We start from the raw sequence: 26,475 nt of genomic DNA on the forward strand, positions 1-26,475 counted from the left end.
TGGCGAATAACACCGTTTTAATGCCAGCTTTTACTCGCATTTAGCCCATTGACCTGGCTAACATGCTGAGGGTGTCTGGCAGATGGCGGCGCGAGCTCGTGCAGGGCTGTCAGAAGCAATCCATGCATGAAATTAATATATTAAAAAACTTAATATTTGAGTTGATTTAGTTATTGTTTAGTAATTGATTTCAATCATAAAATACAGTAATCACCTTCCCACCCCATGGAAATCCATATAAATACAGAATATTTTTATTTTATAGCTTTTGTAAAAATTAATATTATCGTTTTATTTATTTATAATAATAATGATATATATACACACACATTGTGTTTTCATGTTTTACTTTCCATAGACAAAATTATTTTTATACTGTAAAAACTGTTCTTTCCCTTTACACTAACCCGACACCTAAACCTACCCATCACAGAAAACTTTCTGCATTTTTACATCAAAAAACATCACTTAGAATGATTTATAAGCTGTTTTCCTCATGGGGACCAAAAAAAGTCCCCACAAGAATATCATTATATTATCAGATATTGCCATTCTTTGTGGGGAAATTTTTTAGTCCCCATGAGGAAAACAGCTCATTTTGTCCCCATAATTAAGTGCTTAATAGGCCACACACACAGACACACACACACAAAATATGTTTCAAAAAAATTTGGGTCAGAATGATCATTACAAAAATGTTGGGGTCAGAATGATTTATTTTTGAAGAAATTAATACTTTTATTCAACAAGGACACATTCAATTGATCAAAAGTGACTGTAAAAACATTTATAATGTTAAAAACTATTTCTATTTCAAATAAAGGTTGTTTATTTGAACTTTCTATTCATCAAAGAGTCCTTAAAAATGTATCCTGGTTTCCACAAAATTATTAAACAGCACAACTGTTTTCAACACTGATAATAATAAGAAATGTTCTTGAGCAGCCAATCAGCATATTATAATGATTTCTGAAGGATCATGTGACACTGAAGACTGGAGTAATGATGCTGAAAATTTATACAGGAATAAATTATATATATATTTTAAATATTATAATAGAAAACAATTACATTAAATTGTAATAATATTTCAGAATATTATTGTTTTTACTGTATATTTGATCAAATAAATGCAGTATTGGTAAGCATTACAGATATCTTTCAAAATATAAAAAAAAATCTTACAGACCCCAAACTTTCGAGCAGTAGTGTATATTACAGGCTTTTGCATCTATTGCGGTCTGAATGTGCCCCTCTTGAGTATCTCTACATTAGAGCCATTATAAACCAGTATGTGGTAAGACACCAGAGGCACAGTCTCACAAAGCTTCATTTGTTTCCCAAGATCACAATCTTAACGTACTTGAGCTGGGCTTTAAGTTTCAACACATTTTACGGTTTGTTCTTTCCTATAGTTTGAGTGGTTTCATACCCCTTGAGTGTGCAGGTACTCCACAGTCTTTGTGATGGTGTACAACACAGCGCTGGCCTCCCGTTCTGAGAAGAACTTCTGTCTGAGGATCTTATCCAGCAATTCCCCTCCCTTTAGCAGTTCTGTCACCAGATACACTGAGCGGCCATCATCGTACACCTGCAAACAGCGACATAGTTATATTAGTTCATCATGGATAATCTCTTCTATTTTATTACTACCTTCACTGATCATTAAATGCTATTGCAATGTGTTCTGCATTACATAACAATATGATTAAGGATGTTTATATTTGCAACAAAATGAATTTTGTGTTTGAAACCAATCAAGGAACACTTGAATCAGATGCATTTCTAATGTGTGGATACAAACTGGAAACGATAATGGATAACCTGCTCTGAGTAATTTTCAGGAGAGACGGTAAGAGCAGGAACTCATTACACTATTCCCTCATTCCGGAAATGTCAGAGCAGAATCGGTTTCAGGTAAACACATCAATGCTTTTTGAAAAGAACAAGACATTATCTTAATATAATTGCATTCGGCCAATAAGACAAAGCTCGGAGTCTGCCCCCGCAGACTATTGTTTTCCATCCTGATAGATGAAAATAAAAAGACTGCATCCTTGTTTTTAAACACTCACGTCTTTCAAGGTGATTATATTTGGATGTTGTCCATAGCGTAACAGAATTTCCACCTCATCCGTTGGATCCCGTTTAGCTTTATTGATTATCTAAACATAAAATATATAGAGACATTAATCACAATGTCCAAGAAACACAGCATAAAAAGGGCCAGGCAGTATAAAATTGTCTTGGAAAAGGCCAGAAATGCTTTTAAAGAACAGTTTTAGTAGGGATGGGCTGAACTTAAAATTCTGTCCAATAAGCTCATAATTATTTAATTTATTATTAATTAATTAACATAGAAATTCTACTAAATAATTAAAAAATAATGTTTAAATGTCTAAATAATTTAAAAATAAATCCTAAAACTAATTGCTTTAATTGCAACAAATGAATTTTGGCATTATAATCTACAGAATGAAAAATGGATATTCATTTTGAGTTTTGATGAATATTACAAATCAAAACAGTGTTATTAAATTAGTAGTGTTTTTAAATATTAAAAATAACTTCTTAAATGCTTGTTTAAAGTATAATTACAATTTTTTTTCTATATTTAAAAACGTTACTAATTTACTAACACTGTTAAATTGTCATATTTAGCAAATCTCAAAACCAAATATGAAATATCCCTTTTTCACTCTTCACATTTATACCGGTTTTAGTTTTTAGTATTTGATTTTTGATCTAAATGTAAGCATACATATGGGAAATCAACATGCACAATTAAATATCCAATATTGACCAGTACGGGTTTATGTTGCTATCAATTTGCCAAGGTGTTTTGGACGGTCTATTTGAGATTTACTGCCTTAATGAAAGTGTGTTGGTTTAATATAACTCTCTCCTCACCTTCACGGCATACTCCATGCCTGTGCTTTTCTGTATGCAGCGTCTGCAGATAGAATACGAGCCAACTCCGATATCCTCCTTCACCTCATATGCGTCATTAAACTGTGACACGTTTCTGTGAAGCTGCTACAGACAGTAAACAACCAGATGTAACGCTGACATAAAATATGACTCATAAGTAGACCTTAAACACAGTCATTACAGCATATACTATGAGGAAAGAGGCTTAATTTGGAGTAAAATGTGTTCTCCATAAGAGTGTATACCTGAACTATAGAGCTCATACTGTTCTGCAGGGGTTGAGACTCTTCTTCTGAGCTGATGGCCACAAAACTAAAACCTCTGAAGAGTTGATTGGCATTGGCACTAGGGGGTACACCTGGTGAGTCTGAACAAAAACACAGCGGTTTTGATCTACTCATTAAATACACCATCAAATAATCCGACAGATTTCAAAAGGCCTAGAAGCATTTAATTAAATAGGTTTTTATATATTTGTCTGAAAGGGGATTAAAGACGGACGGCAAACACAGTCTACCTGATCTAGGGTCAGACACAGTCTCACATAAGCTGATGTACCTTTGGGAGTTTTTGCTGTAAATTCTGGGTCAAAGTAGAAAGTGTCGTCTGGTCTCCCAGAGGCTGGTTTGAAGGGCGGGTGAAGCTCTCTTCTAAATAGTTTCTTAGACAAACAAGGAATGAAAAAACCTTTAAAACCACCTCGCATTGATAGTGTCACTTCTTCATTGTAAATGCACGTTCCTGTAAATACTTACATTCCAGTCAATGGTAGAATAAAACGGGTGTCTCTTTATCTCTTCGACTCCATCTGCACCAGCACCTGCAGACAAGCATAGTCAAGTTCAAATCAAATATGCAGAACTCAATATACAGAAATGAACATTTAGTCTAATACACTACTGTTCATAGTTTGGGGTCGGCAAGATTTTTGAATGCTTTTGAAAAACTTTTAAGGCAACTAAGTCTGCATTTATTTGATCAAAAATACAGTAAAACAGTAATATTGTGAAATATTATTATAATTTAAAATAACAGTTTTCTATTTTAATATATTTTAAAATGTAATTTATTCCTGTGATGATGGCAAAGCTGAATTTTCAGCATCAAAACATCATGTTTTCAAGTGTCACATGTTACTTCAGAAATCATTCTAATATGCTGATTTGCCGCTCAAGAAACATTTATTATTATTATCAATGTTGAAATCAGTTGTGCTGCTTACATTTTTTTGAGGAAACCGTGATACATTTTTTCATGATTCTTTGATGGATAGAAAGTCCAAAAGAACAGCACTGATTTGAAATAGAAATTTTACTCTCACATTTGATCAAGTTAATGCATTATTGCTGAAGAATAGTATTCATTTCTTCTTCTTCTTCAATTTTTTTTTTTGCACCGTAGTGTAAAGGAGTGGGCTTACCTAATCTATTGGAAGGGTTTCGTTTGAAAAGACTCCTGAGGAGACTCTGAGCATCTGAGCTCAGAAACTGAGGCATTCCCAGCTTCGCCCTACAAAAGGAGAGGTCAAAAGTCAAGATAGTGGTCAGAGAGTCAGCACATGCATGGAAAGTTCGCATACAATTTGATGCATAAAGAAAGGTCATCCTGATGGATGTTGATCATCCCTTTATGGTAAGTGCTGGTCATCGATCAATCAGATTGACATACTCTCATTTTAATGTTCTGTCAAAAAAACTAAAGTGTTTTTCTATATAGCTTTTACTTTGAATTGTACTAGTCATGTTGGCCAGTTCTAAGTTGGCAATTTTTCTGACCACAATGTGTATTAGACCTTGTGGTGATATAGTCAAATTATGGTAAAATATCTGTCTACACAAGCCTAGAGGTCAACTTACAAAAAGGAGGACAAAGACAAAGTCAGACACTGTCGTATGCACTGATGTCACTTCCACAGCTAACACTTTGTGTATTCATATCAGTGACAATTGTCTGTTCTTATCAGTCCTCAGCAGAAGCCTCAAATGAACACTGTAACTGACAAACCCTCATCTCGCCTTCACTCTGAAGGTCTGCAGTCATTCCACTAAAACCACATTACTAGTTCATCAAAGCCATCAAACTTTGATTATAATCATCCAGCACAGCAGTGCTAATGTGGCGCGCCTAAGCGTTATTCACCCCTCAACGTGTGTTATGTGCGGTTCCATGTTTACGAATGGTTAAGTGGTTAGTCTTTAGGCTAAACAGCACTGTCAGCTAAACCAAGGGCTTATCCTCATCACTTCAGCACTTAGCATCCAGATGTTATTCGGACCAATTCCGCTGGCTTTCCCACTCAGACTGGATGACTGTGTTTAGATTATAGTGTTCCACCGAGAAGGCGGAAGGATGAGGCCGTCACACACTCACTTTAGAATCATAGTCATGGTTTCCTTGCGGTCCTTGCCTTGGAAAGGCAGCGTTCCAGTCAGCATTTCAAACTGAGGATGGAGAGCAAAACAAGTTACTGATGGTTGAAGGTGCTGGAACACTATTCCAGTTTGTTCCGGCCCAGTTTAAGAAGTGTTCAAGATTTAATTTATTTTAAATTAAAATTATATTTTAAAATAACTTAAATGCATTTATAAAAAATAAATAAATAAACTTTTAATGAGGAAACAAATGACTGAGATCAGCTTTAATGGGTATGTAGAGTATATAAAATGCACAACAGACAAAAATAAAAACAGGAAGTGACCTCACCATGAGTACACCGTAAGACCACCAGTCAGCACTATAAGTGTGTCCTCTTCGGTTCACCACCTCGGGAGCCATGTACTCTACCGTCCCGCAGAAAGAATATGCTTTATTTTCATGATCGATCGACTCCTTACTGAGTCCAAAATCTGAAGACACACACAAACACACTTTCAGTACAGGAACATCAGTGTTGTTATTGTTAACTAAAACTATTAAAATCGTAATAAAGCTGAAATCAAATTAAATATAAATATTATATGAAAAATAAAAAAACAGAAATGTTACTTTAACAAATACCTTAAATAAAAGAAGTTGGAGTATTAAAATGAATATATCTATATCTATCTATATCTCTCTCTCTCTATATCTATATCTATCTATCTATATCTATCTATATCTCTCTATCTATCTATATCTCTCTATCTATCTATATCTCTCTATCTATCTATATCTCTCTATCTATCTCTCTATCTATCTATCTATCTATCTATCTATCTCTATCTATCTATCTATCTATCTATCTATCTATCTATCTATCTATCTATCTATCTATCTCTCTATCTATATCTATCTATATCTCTCTATCTCTCTATCTATCTATATCTATCTATCTATCTATATCTCTCTATATCTATCTATATCTCTCTATCTATATCTCTCTATCTATATATATATATATATATAAAACAGCTTAATATAAATATTTATAAATGCTATGTTAGTATATAAATCATACTAAAATAGCACTGGGCCCAATCTGTTTCCAACAATCATTCCTCAAAATCAAATTTTCCCCATATTAGTTCTGTGCAGTTCACTTTCTCATTTAGTGTGGTTTGGATGGTCATAAACCTCTACAGAGTGAAGGTTAATGCGTATGTCTGTCCTCCCATGAGGCTGCAGTTTAACGGTATCAACACAAAGCCCTAAATGCTCAAGGTGGCACCATGCTGATGCAGCCATTCCAGCAATCTGAAATTACCTACCTGTCAGCTTTATGTGGCCTTCCTCATCCAAGAGAATGCTGAAATTACACAGAATCACAGCGTTAAAAAGCCATTTAACAGAGCATGAACACACTCATACAAAGGGTCCCCTTACTTTCTATCGCCATTCCCACCCTGCGCCATAAGAACATATCTCTGTGTGTCACGGCTACAAGACTACAACCATTATTTTTATAGCCTTGTTCTCTCCAGACATAAAAGTGATTTATGGACGACCTCAAAGACAGCAATGAGGTAGGATTAAAAAAAGGAGAACAAGTGAAGGTGTTTTGACTGACAAATAATGAAAAATAAAAGGACAAATATATACACTACTGTTCAAATGTTTCCCCTCCCAAAAGAAGTCTCTTAAGCTCACCAAGGCTGCATTTATTGGGAAAAAGAATTCTGTAAAAATAGTCATATTGTGAAATATTATTACAATTATAAATAACTGGTTTCTATTTTAATATATTTCAAAATGTAAACCTGAATTTTTAGCAGCCTGTACTCCTGTATTCAGTGTCACATGATCCTTCAAAAATCATTCTTATATGCTGATTTGATGCTCAAAAAACATTTCTCATCACTATCAATCTTTCAAACAGTTGTGCTGCTTAATACTTTTGTGGAAACCCTGATACATTTTTTCCAGGATTCTTTGATGAATAGAAAGTTCAAAAGAACAGCATTTATTTGAAATGGGAATCTTTACAAAAAGTCTAAAAGTGTAAAAGACAAAGTCTAAACAATGATGAAATGATTTTTTTTTTTGCACTTTTAAGAAGTCTGGTTTCTGTGTTTTAAAAATTTTTGAGCGAAATAATAAATAATGACATTTGACATTAAAAATCATAAACAAAATGATTTTTATCCATTTGGGTGAATTATTCTGTGTTTATCTGAGAACATTCAGTACTTCTCTGGTTTCAGATCTCTGTAGATGATGCCTAGACCATGCAGATGATCCAGAGCCAAAGCCAGTTCAGCCAGATAAAACTTCACATCCTCCTCTGTGAACATCACCTGAGGAAAAGAGAACAGATGCTTTAAGTGTCAATCAGACAGTCTCTTCCTATCCAAGTGTGCAGTCGTGGCAAAAATGGACTTGGCTATATATGAGACTGTGCTTGTGGTAACCATTCACTATTTACCTCTTTTGACAGTCGAGTAAAGAGATCGCCTCCTCTTAAAAAGTCCAGAATCAGATAGAGCTTTCCTTCGGTCTGGAATGCTGCAGGAAGAACACAAGAAGAGTGTGAGAAAGAGGGAATGGGTTCATGGTTACCATTGATTGGCTGATGACCTGCACTTACCATAGTGTAGCTTAACAATAAAGGGATGATTAACCTCCACCAGGATGTCCCGCTCCATCTTAGTCCTGACGCGATCTCGTACTGAAAACATGCATAAATAACAACACTTTTGTTTACTTCTATTGAGTTCACTAACTACATTTTCTCTCCCCTCTAACAATGTCCCCCCCCGCCCCCCGCCCAGAAATCTGGCACAGCAGAATTACGCAGATGGCACCGGATGACTAATTAAATAAAGGAGGGAGAAAAATGCAGTGCAAGAGAGACAAGCAAAGCTGAGAGCTGTAAGGGGAGGAGAGCATTTTACTCATGTGGATGTAGATGTGTTTAGCATCTGGAGTGGCTGTTTTTTGTAGTTGAACCTTTGCACGAACACTGATTTACATTTTTAAACAGCTGGGAATTAACCAACCAACACACTGGGATAAACAGAACTTAAACAGGTTATTGTGAAAAGAGTAAATACTTAGGAAGTTTTGTTAGATACTTTGGAATACTTAGGAAGTTAATGAGATTTTGGAACTGCCTTTAATATCTTGGCTTTCACACCTGCAAGACTTCCTGTCAAGGGCAAAAACAATTAATTCATACTTATGGAACAGGATTATAGCCAACTGCAACTAAAAGCCTTCCTTCTTGTTTTATTGCCTTTGTTTCAAAGAGTGAAATTTGCCAGCTCATACTTCATACTATTCATAGATGATATATGACCCATGTTGATATGTGACTATTCAGAGAGCATTGGATACTTAGAGAAGTTGAAGTGTAACAGAATTTGCTCTTTGTGTCAATATCAAATGTACCAATGTTAATGGATGATACCATAGATGTCTGGAGACCCTACAAATTGACAATTTACTATGCAAAAAAAATTGCAGAAACAGCATATATTGACTACAACACAATCAGTTATTAATATTTAATTGGTTCTCTCTTGTTTTTGCGTGTTTCATTGCGTTATCACAAATAAAACAATCGACTCCAAGCACAACTATGCAATATGCTTGCAAAATTTTTGACACATTGTTTATAATATTTGAATAAGGAGTGAATTTTCCTAGGCCGCACATCACTTTTGGCCACTACAGCATAGACCCCGATCACCCACGGAAATGGCAGAGCACCTACGGAAAGACGCGAGATTCTCCATTCATTTCATCAAATAATCATAAAAAAAACTATTGAGAATCGGGAACCTCTCTGATTGGTGGATCTCACATCGGGTCCCGACGGATCGTAACTACACACAATTCTATTTAGCTAGTTATATTTAGCAATACAACATAACCTTGTGCTTTCTGTTTTTTGCACAATGATAAATTGCATTTTACAAAATTAACTCCAAAATCATCAGGTATGTCAGCGAGATAGCAACATTATGTCAGCATTGGCCACTGAAAAACCGCATTGGTCGACTTAATACCTTTTAGTGTGGCTTTTTTCAGCACTTTCATTGCGTATAGCTGTCCTGCATCTGGGCCTGTTGTCTTCTTCACCAAAAACACCTGCAACACAAAACCAAAATCAAGTCTTCATTAAAACAACAGTAAAAAACACAATTAGTTCTGTGCTGTACTGTGACACTGTAACTGTGGTGACCGTGACTAGTTCCACTAGGCTTTTATCTGTGCAGATTATTTCTCAAAGCACAATACACACACACACACACCAAATACTAAAAATATACTCGTATAGGTGGGCGGTATGACCAAAATCTTTTATCACTGTATGAGTAATTTTAAATCACCTAAACAAAATGTACACAAAATAGTCACTTTCCCAAAATGTTTTATTTATCACTTAATCTAATGACTTATTTACTTTAAAATTAATTGTGCTATTTTTTGGAACGTGGTGGATGCATACCAAAAGGTAAAATTATTCATTCATGTTTTTATGAACATTTTTAAGTATGGGTTAAAAAAAAGAAAAAAAGATGAATTACATGTATTAATTTAGGACATGCTTAAAATATAACACTCAACTTTCTCCGACATGTAACAAAGGGCTAACAGGTTTATTTTTTTTACGTACAATACTGAATTTATTAATATTCTGAATTAGCTTTTATTTTTATATTCTTAGTTGTATTATTTTTTAAGTTAAGTTTTAGTCATTTTGTTATGTACTTTTTAAATACATTTTTTATATTTCTATATAGCTTTTTATATATTTCTATTTCAATTTTAGTACTAAATTGGAAATTAGAAATGTTGCCTTGGCAACTAACTGAAACAAGTTAACGTTTTTTCATCCAAAATTTACATTTATATTTTATTTTATTTTACCCTTGGTATAAATGGTATAACAGAAGCTCCACCTGTTTATATATTTCTACCAACCTATATAATGTAAATAAAATCATACTTCACAGCCCAATTTGACATGACGTACCTTTCCAAAAGAGCCCTGTCCAAGCACCTTACGGAGCTCAAACTGCTGTGGGTCGGCCTTCTCCGAGCCCTCCTTGACAAGATGTGTGATGCTGATCTCTTTAACAGACACTTCTTCCTGGAGAAAAGATGACAACAAGACAGAGAGAATCACGTCAGCGAGAACCATGAAAACTTTGTCAATGCCAAAGACGGTACAAATAAAAATTCAGACAAGTAAGCCGGAGAAAAGTTGGTCACCAGCCAGACAGAAAACACTTCTAGTGAATTCACTCGAATCCAATAATAAACCTGGACATGCAGCATGAAATTAATACACGGATGGAATAAGCGGGAATGTTTGCGAAGCGGTCGCAAACGCATCACTCTCACCCACGCCACGCACATCACAGCAGTGCCCCATGGTGTCCCACGTGTTCCCGAGCCCGACCTGGGGCTCGGCACCCTGCTCCATACTCGAGGGAGGAGGGGGTTGAGCCCCGTCAATCCCCCTGCAGCGTGCGCCTGCTGCTGGGCTTCTGATGCTCAGAGAGAGCAAGACCAAACTCAGTTGAAAGCTTGTGTGACGGACAGCTTCCCACACGGTTGCCATGACACCGCCCCCAATCCTCCTGCTTCATCACAGTACCGGTGGGCGTGGAGAAGGGTGACTAAAGACACAACGTTCAAGCTCTTCTTTCCTCACTCTCTACCTCCCACTCTCTCTCTCTCTCTCTTTCCATCCATTTCTCTTTGTCTCCCCCTCTAAATCCATCTGCCTTCAATCTCCACATGGTGAGATGATGTCATCCTACGTTGGCGTACCAGCACAGTGTCTTTCATGAAAGTGATGAAAGTTTATGGGCACAGACGGTCCTCAATCACTCGATATACTGAGACCCAAACAATAACAAAACCTTCACTATGATGCATTCAGATACAGTAGTAGCTTAGACAACATTCAACTAAAAATTTAAACACATCACAGCTATATTTTGGGTGCTTGACTGTGCAAAATTCGCCATCAGGGTGCTGTGGGTGGGGCTATGTGGTTGCTAAGGTATGTTAGGTGGTTGCTAGAGCCCACCCACAAGTCTCTATCAAAATATTCTGGTCACTAGATATTACATTTTTCTAACCTGGTAGCTTAGAACCAGTGTTGTTACTGTTAACTAAAACTACTAAAAACATTTTTTTGGTATATAAAACATAGCTGAAATAAAAAAAATAATAATAATAAAAAAATATTAGATGGAAAAACCTGAACTTACCTTAAACAACAAAGAATTAGAAACATTGCTTTTTCAACTAACTGAAATAAGTTAGTTGAATAAATTAAGTACGTATTACTAAAACTTTAAGGGCGCTTTCACACTTGGTTCGATTGCCTGTTCCGAATCCGAGTTCGATTGCTCCCCTCTCCCCCTTCCCCCAATGGACTGTGTTCACATTATATTATTTGTATCCGAACCGCGGTACGCTTGCGTCATCAAGCTGCAGCTGGCGTGTAATAGTGTTGCTTGGTAACCGCCATGAATGAAAATGTCAGCATTTCTATGTGTGTTTTCCAGTTGGAAAGGTTTCCAAGGTTTCAATTTGTTCTGATGACAAAAGTGAACCCTTTCCGCTAATCATGAAAGTGACCTGTGTGCGACTGACGACTGTCCTGTCGACCACATTATATTTATACGTCATCAATAGCGGTTCACTTCCGCGATTTGGTACGATTGCGTTCATATCAGCAGCGAACCGTACTGGAGTTCACATGAACCGAACCCCAGACCACTCTTTTTAAGCGGACTCGAGTACGGTTCGTGGGTGCGCACCCGAGTTCGGAAGACAGCGTTCACATCATCCAAACGAACCGAACTCTGACGTCATTCGAACCCGGGTGCGCACCAAAAGTGCTAGTGTGAAAGCGCCCTAAAACTAAAATGTAAAAGCTAAGACACATTTATACTGTTAGATAAAAACAGTAAAGCTGCGTCCGAAATCGAATACTTCCCAACTATATAGTATGCGAAAAAAAGTATGCCAAAAGAGTAGTATGTCAGAATACATAGTATTCCAAAAACAGTAGGCGAAAAGTCCCTGGATTACCTACTACTTCCGCAGAGATTCTGAAATGCGCATTCGATGGACACTTTACTATCCCATGAGGCCACAGGAGGAGATTTATGAATGGAGGTGAAGCGAGGTTATCTACATAATGAGTCATTTGATTGAACTTCCAAAAGTCAGGACATTTTCACACAGAATGTGTTCAAAATTAAGATTTATTGTTGCACACTACTGCATTCTCTTCTCAATACGATTTTGGAAAAAAGGCTGAGGAGTATGCAGCATGTTTGAATTCCATTCCGAACACACCCTAAGATTTCCTACAATCCCTTGTGTGACGCTCACAAGAGTTATGTAAAGTCTACTTCCACGAAGATCCCCAAATTCCCTCTTCCTCCCATCTCCAGAGTTATCGCTAAAGCGCATGGAACCATAAATACCTCAGAGTCCCACGGAGAGCGATGTGGAAGCGAGGCCAGTGAATCCTCCATCCTGTTCCAGCCCAAATCACTCCGGCATCTTGTCAGCCTGGGATCCCTCAGAGCAGCCAGCATCCTGCCATGAGGTGCCGGATCTCCGTCCAGCCCTGACAGCGTTCCTAACCTTTCTGTCACTTCCTGAAGCCCCGTGGGCAAGTCTGTGGTATAATGGTGTAGACGTCTTAGTCTAGTCCAGTCTGGAGAGTTTGTCTCTAGCATTTAAACCACGTGTTCCCCTGAAACAAGTTCTGTTTAGATAGTCAGATAAAGAATGAAACCAGTTGCACTCCACTTCAGATGCCTTGGCAAGTTCTTGCTGAAAAGCATGGGAAAGAGTGGGAAGGAACTTGTAATCTTCCTTGGAAGCATCCAGAAGTCTACAAAGCATCAATGCAAGCTCCGTTTTCCTGATATATGACAGAGAAAATCATCGAACCAATCGATGGAGGAAAGGAAAAGCAAATGGAGGGAGGCAGGATCACCTGAACCATGCACATACAAGCATCCAACCAGCAGCACCTCCCCGCCTCTCTCCTCGGCTCTCGCTGAGCAGAATTCACACCTCATCTCAATGTCGCCAAGAATGGAAACTAATACTTCAGAATGAGAATGAGTCGCTAGCGCTTTAGAGTCCAAATGAAAGTTGATAGAAATACAAAAGGAGGCATTTAAAATCAGAGCCATGGGTACTACAAAGATCAAAGGTATTACGAAAAAGTGTTAAAGGCATGAGGCCTTAGTCCAGCATGCTTTAGAGTGTGTATGTGTCCAGAGCTGTTGTCCAGTGTGTATGTGTGTGGATTGTGGTGGAAGTGTTGTGTGCTTGTGGTGGTAATTTAGACACTGTGATTCAGAGTACAGATGGTGACAATACAGGATGTGCATTAGTGTTAATTTTGTTTAACGAAATCTATGACGAAAAATGTTCGTTGACAACCTTTTTTTCCATGACCAAGATGAGACAATGACAAGGTGACACCAACGCCATTAAACGATAACTGTGATTATATCAACATGAAATATCATTGCCGAAAAAAGACGAGACTAAAATGTAGTTAAAAAAATAAAAGAGTGATTTTGGTCAAGTTTTGTTCATCAAATAAAAGAGAAAAGACAAAACATTACAGACTGTTTTTAACAAGCCGCACACAACAGACCAAATATTGGTTTCTCAATTGGTTTCTTCATACAGATTTATTTACTTATTTCTTTACAACAAGCAACAAGGCTATTTTCATGGCGAAAACAGAATAAACAACATAATTCATACAATTAACAAAAAACGATACAAGACATTTCAGGTTAATACAAGATAGAAATCCTAAAATACATTTAGGTGATACTTTTTTAAAATACATCATTTAAACACATCTCTGAATAGAACCGTTGTTTATTTACATTAAAAACATTGCAGTCCAGTAAAATATGTTTAATAGTCATTGTTAGGCATGATGACATGGAAGGCATGATGGTGGTTCTTCACCTTTTAATAAATAACCACGAGTAAGTCTTGTATGACCTAAACGGCATTTAGTAAAAACAACTTGATCAAACCTACAGTAGATTTGAAATGAGTAAAAAACATTCTTCTTATACTAGGACTTTATTCCTTTATTCCTTTATTTGTATGAGTTTAGAGTTTAGCACGGCCCTAGCGACAAGCTGTTGTACCCCAAAAGGTCAAATGTACGCACTTTTTATTATGTTTTGAAAAGAAATAAAAACATACAGAGTGGCTGGTGAATTTTGTGTGTATAAAGATATATATAAAAATAAGATTCATTCATTCATTTATATTTAATCTTTTTTTAAATTTTAAATATATATTTTGGCAATGAAATGGTTGCTAACAAAAATGTTATACTCATTTGCAAGTATTGATAGTGTGCAGGAGTTCCTTGTTTTTTTTAATTATATATTTTTAATTTTTAATTTTTACAAAATGCCTACAAATTGTATCTAAGAGGAAAAACACCCTCAAACTCAGATCAAAACATTAAAAAATAAATAATACTGTATAATTAAATACATCATCATAAAGTTTGTTTAGAGTGTCTGATACATGCCTTCCGGAGGTACACGTCAGCTCTGGGGCAAAACAGAAACCCGATCACTGTCCACAGTACAGTAGTAGTACTCACTGTTCTGCTGGGGAATCTTTCAGGCTGTCTCTGAAACAGCCTCCGTAGAGCCTTCAGCCTGCATTGAAGCATGCGGATCACTGCCTCACCAAAAACAAGTGTCCAGGGCTTAGTGGCCGCCATACCGCTACTGCCCTGCTTCTGCCTCTGGTCTGGAGGAACCCGGTCCAAGTGAGTGAGAGTATGTGTGCCAAGATATGCAAGAAGTTGTAAGGAGTGAGAGCCTGGATGACAATCACTGACTCACAGGGGGGAAAGCCCAGTCCTGAAGGAGGGAGTGTTAAAGCCAAACTGGGAGATTCCCCTCTGCGAACGCACCAATCCCTCCGGTACATAGTCCAGGAGATCCCCACACACTTTCTCAGCTGACCATTCACACAGAGACACATACACACACACGCTCTGCCTTGTTTTCAGGATGTTGGGCTACAGCTGAGATTAGCAACACCTGTTATAAAGTCCAGTGGTGCAATACAAGAACTGTCCCCTTCAAACAGAGACCATAGGTGTGCAGAACACACAGTGAACTTTCAATTAGCTCCACAAACACCTAAAAAAAACCCACAGCTGGTTACAAAAGTAATCAATGTTGATATCTATAGACTATTATGGTTTATGGCCATTTTAATAATACTAAGTATAATATATAATAATCACTGCGGTGTTTGATATATACACACAAACCATAGCAATATAAAACGGATATATAAACGTTCATATCTGCCCGGCCCCCCCCCAAAAAAAAAAGTCGCTGCTTGGATTTAAATAGGCAAATGCTTAAGAGTCTATGATTGGATCATTATTGCAGTAATTATTATGTTTTAGCATGTTAAAGAAAGAATGTAAAAGAATGGTTGGGGGGGAGCATGAAGAATTATTTTCACACAAGAATTGGCACCTCAGAGTCCAGACCTTAAAATCATTCAAAGTCTTTGGGATGTGCTGGAGGAGACTTTCCAAAGTGCTGGACTTTTCCACCGTCAATACAAAATCTTGACGCACATTTTGATGGAAATAAATGTTGTAATGTTATTTCCATCAAGAGATGCATCAACTTTTGGTCAAGATCTAGTGTGATTCATGTGTGAAAATGATTCTTCATGCTCCCTCCCAACCATTCTTTCACAATTTGAGCCTGATAAATCTTGACACTGTCATCCTGGAATATGGCCATGATGTGTCTTCCTACATGGTTGTTTAAGAAATGAAAAGCTATACACTCCATCAAGTAGGGTTAGAAGAACTGTTGCCAAAACCCAATCATAGATTCTTAAGTATTTGCCTAATTAAATCCAAACAACGACTTTTTTTTTGGCCGGGCAGTGTATATATTTAGGTGAAAATGACAAGTAATGGTTTTGCATCGTGCCATCTTTTTCCAGCAAAAGGTGTTTATGAATTACACTGTAATGAGTATTATCCATTGGCAAGTTTGGTACATTTTGGAACCAACAGGAAATTGACTAAATATTGTCTGAATAATCACCATGACTGATACAAAAAGTAAATTTCCTTTACACCATTGGTTACCAAAGAGGACATTACAGAGGGACAATACCAGCTTATGGGGATCTCCAAAGAGGAACATACAATCCACTCAAACTCTATTTTCCACCTCTCCATGCTCGTAGATCCTGTCAGCTGCACGTATGGAATTCTGGGAGTCAGTTTCACTAAAGCCGCTTGCGCAACACAATTAACAGCTCTGCTGGCCTGGCTTTGAGGTCCTTGAAGTCAGAAAGGCAAACTCTATGCTCCATAAACAGGACGCCACACTCCCCATTTTCCACTCAGATGACACAAGCTCATCCGACAGCTCTGAAAAGAGAACATTATCATAGTACGAGAAGAGTTTCCTATTACGATAAGTCAGGTGCCAACAAACAGAAGCAGACCATGGCAAACTCCGATTTGAACTGTGCTCTGGGTTTGGCTTTTGCGTGAGTGTGAGCACAATGGGTTACGCAACTCAACGGAGTAGGTTTCTGACCTCAGAGAGCAGCTGTGAAATCTTTGAGGATCCAGTTTCTCTCATTGTACTGATGAATCTCAAGGTCAGACGTAGTGAATGACACAAGTGAGAGTTTGACGCTCCATTCTAGAACATGTGATAAAACATCTTAAAACTCAAAAGACGTCAGAGACAGGTGCAGCGTGGGAACTCAGAGTAGACTAATATAGAAGATATAAAACATAAGCACCTAAATAAATCAAAGCATGACAGCCTAATGTTAATGTTAAATAAATAAATAAATGCTTTATGCTGACATATTGAGCTGTGAAGCTCATGTGGGTGACAGAAGTTTGAATAAAACTTGCAACATTTCCTGATTCCTTTTGCCTTCATTAATTTCAAATTTTTCCACTATTTTTAATAAAAATGGCAAAAGGCTGTAAAATAAAAATAATTAAAAAAAGTTTCTAAAGTAAATAAAGATTAAACACAATATACATTGATATATATTAATATTTAATAACATAATTCTGAAAAAGTATTTTCTTCTAGTGCATCAACAAATTCCTTCAATAACATATCCAATATCAATCTATATTCTTAAGAAAAATGAAGCGTGGGCATTTTTTAAGAGACAAAAAAAGATTTCTACATGAAGCAAATGGAATGGAGATGGAGGCATAATTTATTCATACATTTCCGAGAGGGGGGACAGGAAGATCAATAGAGCTAATCAATTATAAGTGAGCTAGTGTCCTCGACATGGTCCAACTCAAAGCTTTGGCCCACAGCACTGAACATTCTGTAATATTTCAACTGACAGAAACACTTACGAACTGATGTCTGAAGATAACTAGGCTAAGGACCCACAAAAATCAAAGCATGTATTTTTTTTTACATGAAAAACCGGTTTCTGCGGTTTTTAAAGGTCAGAGGTTTGAATTGAGCCATGACAAATCAAAAAAAAAAAAAAAAAGATTATTTGGTTTCCAGGATCCTCTGGGTGGAACACCGACTGTGTTCAAACTGAGTAATATTATTTTAAATGTTTCCTTTGTGCTTTGTGTCCAACTCAATCTCAACTTCCTGACAATTTCTGTGCTCCCTGTGAACTCGGAATGGACGGAGAGCAAAGAAAACATAAGAGAGAAAAAAGGACAAAAAGAAAGAAAGAAAAAAAGAAATGAAGGCTCTGTCCTCCTAGACGAGACAGAATTCAAAATGTCAATCTGATTCATCTGATTTCGACAGATGTCAGAAAGAACAGGCGCACAACACACAACACCAAACAGACAAGTCAACATTGAATGAAACATGTCAAAAACGCATCTGATTTCTGAAGGATCATGTGACACTGAAGACTGGAGTAATGGCTGCTAAAAATTCAGCTTTGCCATCACAGGAATACATCATTTTAATATACATTCAAAAAGAAAACAGATATTTTAAATTGTAATAATATTTCACACCATTACTGTTTTACTGTATTTTTGCCCCAATCTTTTGAACGGTAGTGTATACTAATACATTTTTAATTGATACAACATTTAAAGTAATGTTAAAAGTAAATAACTTTAAATTATATGTATAATCATATTAAATACATCAAATAAACTGTTTTAATGTATTATGGCTATTCATATTAAATGTAATGTATCATTTAAATTAAACATAAAATTCAATTCAATTTTATTTCGATTTTAAGGTGAAATACAAGCCGGATGTGTTCTTGACAGGTTCCATTAAAGCCATATACACACTGTGTAACACAAACACTCAAAACCATGTCTCAAACATAAACACACGTCTTCCCTAGTGAAAAAAAGTATACTAAAATGTATTTGAAATACTTTTTATGTGCCAAGTATACTACAAATAAATTTACATAAGTATGTGCTTAATAAAAATAACTTGTAATTGTATTTTTGGTATACAAAACTGGTATACAATACTTTACTTAATGCACTTTAAGTGTGTGGAGGTCCAACTAAAGATATACTTAAGTGTATTGTATACTAAAGTGGAACTATTGCAAGTATACTTTAGGTACACTTTAAATATCCTTCATTTAATGACTTATATTATACAGAAATCATACAAAATCTATATTAATATTGATATTAAAACACATTTTAGGCGTAATATTAAGAAATGTGCATTGTGCAATAAAGAAATACTCCAAACAAAGTTTACATATAATTTTATATAAGTAAGTCTTAAGTGATATGTCAATAAATATGTTAATGAATTTGAAGTATACTTAGTATGAAATAAATGTATTTACTAGGGCTGGTCTGAATAAAGTCATTGACAATGTCCCTATTAATATGCTTCTCTGGGGGCTTTTTCTGGAGCCAAGTCCACTAATTGCGAAGTTCAGACCATGCTGAACTCTCAGTCTCTAGGGCACAAAGCCTTTGCTCATTAGAGAAAAACGCAACAAAAGAACACATGCACAGCAACACAAAATCCAAAATAGAATTCGAGAAAGTGTGGCCAATGCTTAAACAGAGCGAAACCGAGGGAGATTCCTAACTATTTAATGCCATAGACTCCAAAAGCATTCTTCTGTAAAATTAATGTATCAGCCCTTGATGTGGTTCTTCCTGCTCAGAGCACCAATGAGCAAAGAATCCCCCACAAAGACTCAAACTACATTGTTCCATCTACACAATACATCCCTAGTACATCATCAGTTTCCTCCTTTCAGCCCTCTTCCCTTCAAGTCTCTCCCTTAAAAATAAGCTACCGCTTCATATCAGACCTGCTTAACCTTTAGAAAGCATATGTGAGCTGAATATCTGCACATGCTGCAATATTCGCAGAAATACTACAACTTTTACCTTAATCTCGCTAATATTTCAAACTGACAATACCGAAGGGCTCCTACCCGCGTGTTTCTCGGTCTAATCCGCAGGGGGAACATTTTCAGCATGGTCCTGTCCGCATGTCAGTCCCTCCACGCTGTGGACGGATAAACCAGAACCCTCGTCCAGCGTGGCAGGAGTGGTCACTTAGGCTGTCTGACCGTGGTGGGATCATACATGCATACAAAAGACAGGCAAAAGGAAACGCCTGCCCAGGAAGGGCCTAGAGCTGCAGGTCAGCACTGAGATTAGAGCATGTCCTGCCCTGGTTTCCTAGGCAACACCTGCACAGGAAGAGGCACATGTGTCCAAAGAGAGCATCAATAATATATCAGCCTTGAACATACATGCTCATACACTCAAGTGGGGCTGTATAAGAGTGTGTATACTCTATATATGCAAAAAGAGTCTCAGTTTCCTGTCGCTGGGTCTGGCACACATCCTCCACAAGATAATGGCTAGGAAAGTCGCTAAAAATCATGTTTGGGACAAAATTATGTGTGTGGTGCCCAAAAACAAAAAGATTCTGTTGAAATGTCAAAGAGCATTTCAAATGTGTGAGACATTGAATGAAAGTTGAATGATTTCTGAAGGATCATGTGACACTGAAGACTGGAGTAATGATGCTGAAAATTAAGCTTTGCCATTACAGGAATAAATTACATATTATTATGTTACCAGTAGTGTATATTGTTGTTACAAAAGATTTCTTTTGTTCTTTTCTTTTTCTTTTTTTTTACTTTTTATTCATCAAAGTATCCTAAAAAAGTATCACAGGTTATGAAAAAATATTAAGCAGCAGACCTGATATATATATATCTGCTTTTTTTTTTAAAGTAAACTGTTATTTTAAATAGTAATAATATTTTAATATTTCTGTTTCTAATCAAATAAATTCAGCCTTGGTGAGCATAAGAGACTTCTTTTAATAATATTTTAAAAAACACTCCCAAACAGTAGTGTTATGAATGTGTCCAAAAAAGCAACAGCATAGTAATACATTACATATAAATATATGAATTTTGATTTTAGGGTGAAATATGAGCCTCATTTCCTGTCGCTGGTTCTGGTGCACATCCTTCAGAGTAAATAATGCTTTGGATGGCCGTTGCTAAAATTCATGTCTGGGACAAAAAAAAAAATTATGTGTGGGGCTCTTTTAAACACAAATGTGTTGTTAAAATGACAAAGAGCATTTAAAATGAGCGAGGCATCGAAAGAAAGATCTTAAATAGCAGATCTCTTCCAGCTGAGATTGAGTCTACGTCAGATCATCCTGGGCTGAACCAGGTCACGTGGCGCCGGATCAAGTTCAAAGTTGTGTATTATTTTTTCATCTGCTTCATCCGACTTCCCGTGCTGAATGACAGAGCAGGAACCCTCCCGTCTGCTCCCTGTTCTTGGAAAGCTCTCAGGAAGTTAGACACCCTGACGAGGACATTACATCACCTTCAGATCCTGACCTCAGATGTAAAATCCTCCTCTCACGCGTGGAACCGCGCCAAGACTGCCTCACAACACGCCTTCAGTTCAGATGTGGAAAAACATCATCCCCGTCTCCTTTTCTCAGAGGGAAATGTGACATGAACTCTACTGTTTCTCTGAGTTAGAGAATGATAAACAGCACAGAGTGCCTAACTGAAAGGTTTAGTGCTCTAAAGACGAAATAACGTAAGAACAGGGTACAACATTTTTGTTTTTCCGAACCTGCCAACGGTGGCTGAATTGAGAAAAATTCACCAGCCATGAATATTTCTTACTGGCCAATAAACTATATTCTGCAATATTTGTATATTAAAAAAAAAGTTTAATATATACAGTACAGGCCAAAAGTTTGGAAACATTACTATTTTTAATGTTTTTGAAAGAAGTTTCTTCTGCTCATCAAGCCTGCATTTATTTGATCAAAAATACAGATTTTTTTTTCAAATATTGTGATATATTATTACAATTTAAAATAATTGGTTTTCAATTTATTATACTTTAAATTATCATTTATTTCTGTGATGCAAAGCTGAATTTTCAGCATCATTACTCCAGTCTTCAGTGTCACATGTGACATCCAGTCTATCACATGATCCTTTAGAAATCATTCTAATATTCTGATTTATTATGAGTGTTGGAAACAGTTCTTCTGCCTAATATATTTGATGAATAAAAGGTTAAAAAGAACTGCATTTATTCAAAATAAAAAAATATTTTCTAATAATATAAATCTTCCTTACTATCACTTTTTATCAATTTAACACATCCTTGCTGAATAAAAGTATTGATTTATTTCAAAAAAAGAAAGAAAAAAAATTACTGACCCCAAATTACTGACCAGTAGTGTATATTGTTGTTACAAAAGATTTATTTTGTTCTTTTCTTTTTTTTTACTTTTTATTCATCAAAGTATCCTAAAAAAGTATCACAGGTTATGAAAAAATATTAAGCAGCAGACCTGTTTCCAACTTTGATAATGAATCATATTAGAATGATTTCTAAAGGATCATGTGATAGACTGGATGTCACAAGTGACACTGCTTACTGGAGGAATGATCCTGCAAATTCAGCTTTGCATCACAGAAATAAATGATAATTTAAAGTATAATAAATTGAAAACCAATTATTTTAAATTGTAATAATATATCACAATATTAAATTTTTTTTTCCTGTATTTTTGATCAAATAAATGCAGGCTTGATGAGTAGAAGAAACTTCTTTCAAAAACATTAAAAATAGTAATGTTTCCAAACTTTTGACCTGTACTGTGTATATATATATATATATATATATATATTTGACATACATACAATAATCATAACAATAACTGATTAAATAAATATTTATTTGATTTATAAATATACTTGTTATATATAATGTCATATACATAATATATATATATATATATATATGTATTACTGTGATGGCAAAGCTGAATTTTCAGTGATGAATTTTCACATGATCCTTCAGAAATCACTCTAATATGCTGATTTGCTGCTCAAGTAACATTTCTGATTATTATCATTGTTGCAAAGGGTTGTGCAGCTTCATATTTTTGTGGAAACTGGTAAGTTTTCAGCATTCTTTGATGAATAGAAAGTGCAGAAGATTTTATTTGAAATAGAACTATTTTGCAAAAATGTCTTTATTGTCAATTGATCAATTTAATGCATATTTGCTGAATTTTTTAAAAAATCTTACAGACCTAAACCTTTTGAACGGTATATTTCATAGCCTTACTTGCCTTTGACAAGCCTAATGAACTTGTGTCCTTCATACAGCGCAACGGACAGCACTTACTCATCCTGACACAGCACAGACTGCACACTGCAGAAAATAGCAGCATTTTCTCAGCGATTCTCTTCTGCTGCTTCTCAGACGTGTCCGTCTTATCAAAACACTCACTGGAGTCATACACAATTATTGTCTTTGTGGCACTGGGCCACTGATGTATAGGAGATGGAGGGCGTTTTAACTGCAGAGTGAGTGCTGGTGAAGGAGACATTTGCACTAAAGCCAAGAGAGACAAGATTAATGGATCCCTCTTTCTAGATCTCAATAACATTTCAACAACCACCCCCCTCCACAATCTCTCTAGTAAAACAGCTTCTCTTCCTCTGCCTTCAATTTCCTCTCTGGCTGCCACTTTACTTTCCTTGTTTTTTCACATTCCTCTGTTATGTGTTCATCTTGGCAGTGCAGACCAGGGCTTAATGATAAGAATGGCCCAATGGACCAAAGTCAATGTCAGAGAGTTTTAGACCACTTGACAAAGCTATCATTGCCTGTCTGAAATAGTACTAGCGTTCTAGCTATCTTACATTTGTTTGATTACATCCATGGAATGTGATCTAAATAGCGGGGTTAAAAAGACGTTTTCACAATATGCCATATTTTATTTTACATCAGAGCTGTCCAACTATTACTGCAATAAAATAATATTATTACATGAGATCATTTCTTTTTACCTGATGCATACAGTGTAAGTAATTGTTTATATATATATATATATATATATATATATATATATATATACATACACACATATACACACACTCACCAAAAGGATTATTAGGAACACCATACTAATACTGTGTTTGACCCCCTTTTGCCTTCAGAACTGCCTTAATTCTACGTGGCATTGATTCAACAAGGTGCTGAAAGCATTCTTTAGAAATGTTGGCCCATATTGATAGGATAGCATCTTGCAGTTGATGGAGATTTGTGGGATGCACATCCAGGGCACGAAGCTCCCGTTCCACCACATCCCAAAGATGCTCTATTGGGTTGAGATCTGGTGACTGTGGGGGCCATTTTAGTACAGTGAACTCATTGTCATGTTCAAGAAACCAATTTGAAATGATTCGAGCTTTGTGACATGGTGCATTATCATGCTGGAAGTAGCCATCAGAGGATGGGTACATGGTGGTCATAAAGGGATGGACATGGTCAGAAACAATGCTCAGGTAGGCCGTGGCATTTAAACGATGCCCAATTGGCACTAAGGGGCCTAAAGTGTGCCAAGAAAACATCCCCCACACCATTACACCACCACCACCAGCCTGCACAGTGGTAACAAGGCATGATGGATCCATGTTCTCATTCTTTTTCCTATTTGTAGTGGAGATGAGTGGTACCTGGTGGGGACTTCTGCTGTTGTAGCCCATCCGCCTCAAGGTTGTGCGTGTTGTGGCTTCACAAATGCTTTGCTGCATACCTCGGTTGTAACGAGTGGTTATTTCAGTCAAAGTTGCTCTTCTATCAGCTTGAATCAGTCGGCCCATTCTCCTCTGACCTCTAGCATCAACAAGGCATTTTCGCCCACAGGACTGCCGCATACTGGATGTTTTTCCCTTTTCACACCATTCTTTGTAAACCCTAGAAATGGTTGTGCGTGAAAATCCCAGTAACTGAGCAGATTGTGAAATACTCAGACGGGCCGTCTGGCACCAACAACCATGCCACGCTCAAAATTGCTTAAATCACCTTTCTTTCCCATTCTGACATTCAGTTTGGAGTTCAGGAGATGTTTAAATGTTTGGGGTAAGATTTCAGCCTTTGAAACAAGTCTCAAATTCAATAAAAACAGAAATATAGGGAAATATTATAAATTTTACAATAATTTTTCTATTTTAATATATTTTTTAAATTCATGTATTCCTGTGATGGCAAAACTGAATTTTCAGCAGTCATTACATCTTCAGTGTCACATGATCCCTCAGAAATTATTCTAATATGCTGATTTGCTGCTCAAGAAACATTTCATATTATTATTAATGCTGAAAACGGTCGTGCTGCTTAATAGTTTTGATGAAACTGTGATATTTTGTTTTCAGGATTCTTTGATGAATCGAAACCTCAAAAGAACAGGAATAAACAAAATTAGGAATACTTCTTTGCAATAATTATTTTAAATGTCTTTACCGATCAGCGGTATATTAGGTCTATATATATATATATAATTATATTTTTCCTTCACACATAAATATTTGTTGCTAAAAATGTATACGGTCAAGCGGCAAAGGTAGGGAAAATCATTGTTGGTGCCCCCTCATCATCACCTGAGATACAGAAGACCTTCCGGGTCCTGACCGAACCCCCTCTCCACTTATAAGGTTCTGAGCCTGCCGTGATAATGAGAGCCTGTCCTTAAGGAATGAAGATGAATCAACTCTCCCACACTTATTCAGCCCGAAACAAAGAGCAGAGTTTAACACAGATTCCGAGGGTCTCGAATCTCTGCGCAGTCACACGCCACGTCTCTGACACACACCCACTCTTGCTCTCTCACACATACAAAGTGTCGTCACACCGCTTTTGTGTCCAGGTTATGTGGGACGTTGGAGGAAAGAGTGATCACAATGAGAGATCCACAGGAAACCTTTAGTGAGAATTAATGGCATTACCCAGCATAACCTCTGTGTGTGTGTGTGCGCGCGCATGTAACGCACATAGATCCATAGACCCGGTGAACAGGCAGAGAGGGCCATCACTCCCAGCACGCTCTATTGATCCTCAAGCATTAGAGGACTGTAAGTCACCAGCTGTGACCCATCACGATGCCACTGTAATGGAGGATGGGGTGGGGAGGGATTGTGACTGAATCATCGCCTGGTCACGCCATCAGCATCATGTGCAAACGGGTCTTAATAGATCTGTCAGTTAACAGGACCGTGTTGTTAATCAATTCAAAGGGCATTACGGCTATTTTATACCAATTGCTGCAAGATCATATGGCCTATTACTGAAAATAGATGGACTGATTTTGGTGGGAAACAGGAAGAAACACAGCAATGGAATAAAATGTAAACCTGAAAAAAAACCAAAGGTTTACATATCTTAATGTGTAGGTGTTTACTGTGTTTGTATATGGGTATATACAGTTCACTCAACGGACTCTCTAATGGGATCTAATTTGTCTTGAAGGAAAAAAATACATTCTATATTTACATCAATAGTCAAACAGAAGTAAAAAAAACAAAAAAGGTCTACTTTAAAAATGGTAAAAACGGTTAGCATAGCTTGTGCGTTTACTGAAAATGCGACAAAACACATAAAACAATGGTATGGTGTGCTCGTGTGCACGTCATGAGTATAAGCCTAGTCCGAGTAATGTTCCATTTCCCCATTTCCCCAATCGTTTCCCCTCTTTGCTATCACTGTTAATAAAAGTTATATTTATT

At 36.6% G+C, this 26,475-nt stretch overlaps 1 protein-coding gene and 1 long non-coding RNA gene across 5 annotated transcripts in view; one reads left to right on the forward strand and one right to left on the reverse strand.

The window, feature by feature from the left end:
- The window catches only part of rps6ka3b (ribosomal protein S6 kinase, polypeptide 3b), a 38,556-nt gene that overhangs the window by 3,244 nt on the left and 8,837 nt on the right, over positions 1-26,475 (reverse strand). Inside the window, exons 1-16 of one of the 4 annotated variants that reach the window (XM_082183241.1) lie at positions 19,831-20,408; positions 10,328-10,444; positions 9,357-9,438; positions 7,934-8,014; positions 7,772-7,851; positions 7,537-7,643; positions 6,618-6,655; positions 5,635-5,777; positions 5,302-5,372; positions 4,352-4,440; positions 3,687-3,751; positions 3,490-3,592; positions 3,177-3,298; positions 2,911-3,036; positions 2,076-2,165; positions 1,433-1,591 (exon numbers count right to left, since the gene is read on the reverse strand). In XM_082183241.1, the coding sequence (XP_082039367.1) occupies positions 1,433-1,591; positions 2,076-2,165; positions 2,911-3,036; positions 3,177-3,298; positions 3,490-3,592; positions 3,687-3,751; positions 4,352-4,440; positions 5,302-5,372; positions 5,635-5,777; positions 6,618-6,655; positions 7,537-7,643; positions 7,772-7,851; positions 7,934-8,014; positions 9,357-9,438; positions 10,328-10,444; positions 19,831-19,875 (1,518 nt within the window). In that variant the 5' untranslated portion in view covers positions 19,876-20,408. Of the gene's footprint in view, positions 1-1,432; positions 1,592-2,075; positions 2,166-2,910; positions 3,037-3,176; positions 3,299-3,489; positions 3,593-3,686; positions 3,752-4,351; positions 4,441-5,301; positions 5,373-5,634; positions 5,778-6,617; positions 6,656-7,536; positions 7,644-7,771; positions 7,852-7,933; positions 8,015-9,356; positions 9,439-10,327; positions 10,445-12,806; positions 13,210-19,830; positions 20,409-26,475 lie in introns of those variants that run through there. The other 3 variants (XM_082183239.1, XM_082183238.1, XM_082183240.1) reach the window with 3 other exon arrangements.
- Positions 15,697-16,207, forward strand: LOC309508774. Its single transcript, XR_014209720.1, has 2 exons — positions 15,697-15,804; positions 15,859-16,207. It is a non-coding gene; the product is annotated as an uncharacterized lncRNA (long non-coding RNA).

Source organism: Leuciscus leuciscus, assembly GCF_965113295.1.
Source record: "Leuciscus leuciscus genome assembly, chromosome: 11".
Classification (NCBI taxonomy): Eukaryota; Metazoa; Chordata; class Actinopteri; order Cypriniformes; family Leuciscidae; genus Leuciscus; species Leuciscus leuciscus.